Source organism: Sinocyclocheilus rhinocerous, unplaced genomic scaffold, assembly GCF_001515625.1.
Source record: "Sinocyclocheilus rhinocerous isolate Xijiao unplaced genomic scaffold, SAMN03320098_v1.1 scaffold63, whole genome shotgun sequence".
Taxonomy (NCBI): Eukaryota; Metazoa; Chordata; class Actinopteri; order Cypriniformes; family Cyprinidae; genus Sinocyclocheilus; species Sinocyclocheilus rhinocerous.
In genome coordinates, this window is record NW_015659563.1 from 867,277 (window position 1) to 868,212 (window position 936).

The 936-nt window shown below is 39.3% G+C and overlaps 1 protein-coding gene across 3 annotated transcripts in view; it reads left to right on the plus strand.

Moving 5' to 3' along the window:
- amfra (autocrine motility factor receptor a) overlaps nucleotides 1–936 on the plus strand; it is an 18,330-nt gene that overhangs the window by 9,787 nt on the left and 7,607 nt on the right. For all 3 annotated transcript variants that reach the window (XM_016532723.1, XM_016532724.1, XM_016532725.1), the window contains 2 exons: nucleotides 333–443; nucleotides 524–714. In XM_016532723.1, coding sequence (XP_016388209.1) covers nucleotides 333–443; nucleotides 524–714 — 302 coding nt within the window. The remainder of the gene's footprint in view (nucleotides 1–332; nucleotides 444–523; nucleotides 715–936) is intronic.

The window sequence follows — 936 nt, forward strand, 5'->3', positions numbered from 1 at the left end:
TATATATATATATATATATATATATATATATATATATATATACTGTATATATTCATATTCAGACTGGGTGATTTTCATTACTGTATTAGAGAATGTGATTTTATTTTGATTGATTTTAATTTATTTTTCGTATTTGAGACTTAATTGTCATTAAAATAATTAATTTCTACAATGCAAAAATCCTTATAAAGTTCTAAACATAGGCTTCATGTGTATCCTATATTTCAATGTGTTATTCGATGTGTGTTATGAATCAGAATTGAGCAGACTGCTCCGTTGGCTGATAAAAGCCAGACCTTGGTGTTGACATGAACACCTCTCCTTGTGCGCAGGTTTGCTGTGGCAACGCCTGATGAGCTGCTGGCTAATAACGATGATTGTGCCATCTGCTGGGATTCAATGACTACAGCACGCAAGTTGCCCTGTGGCCATCTTTTCCATAAGTGAGCAATAACCAGATATTATCAGCACTCTAGTGTTCTAATATTTGAAACGTTAGTCTGACCATTTATTGTTTGTTCAGTTCCTGTCTGCGCTCTTGGCTGGAGCAGGACACTTCCTGTCCCACGTGCCGTATGTCACTGAACATTACTGAAGGCGGGGGGGAGAGAGAGGAGGGCCAGAGGGAGCCGCTGGATGATAACATGGCTGCTGGACCAGGAACAGAGGCCCGACCGCACCTCAACCAGCATAACCACTTCTTCCACTTTGATGGTGAGGCGTTTCTTTACATGCAAAATCCAGACCATTTACTGAAAGTTAGCTATAGCTAGGGTTGGGTACCGTTCACATTTGAACCGGTACTGTATCGGTACCTGAATTTCGGTGCCGTTACCCAACAGTACCTTTTTCGGTACTTTACTCTGTGTAATTACAAAAAACATTTATTTCAGTGAAAAAATAAGTCCAAAAGTCTCAATTTCAATTGAGAAATTC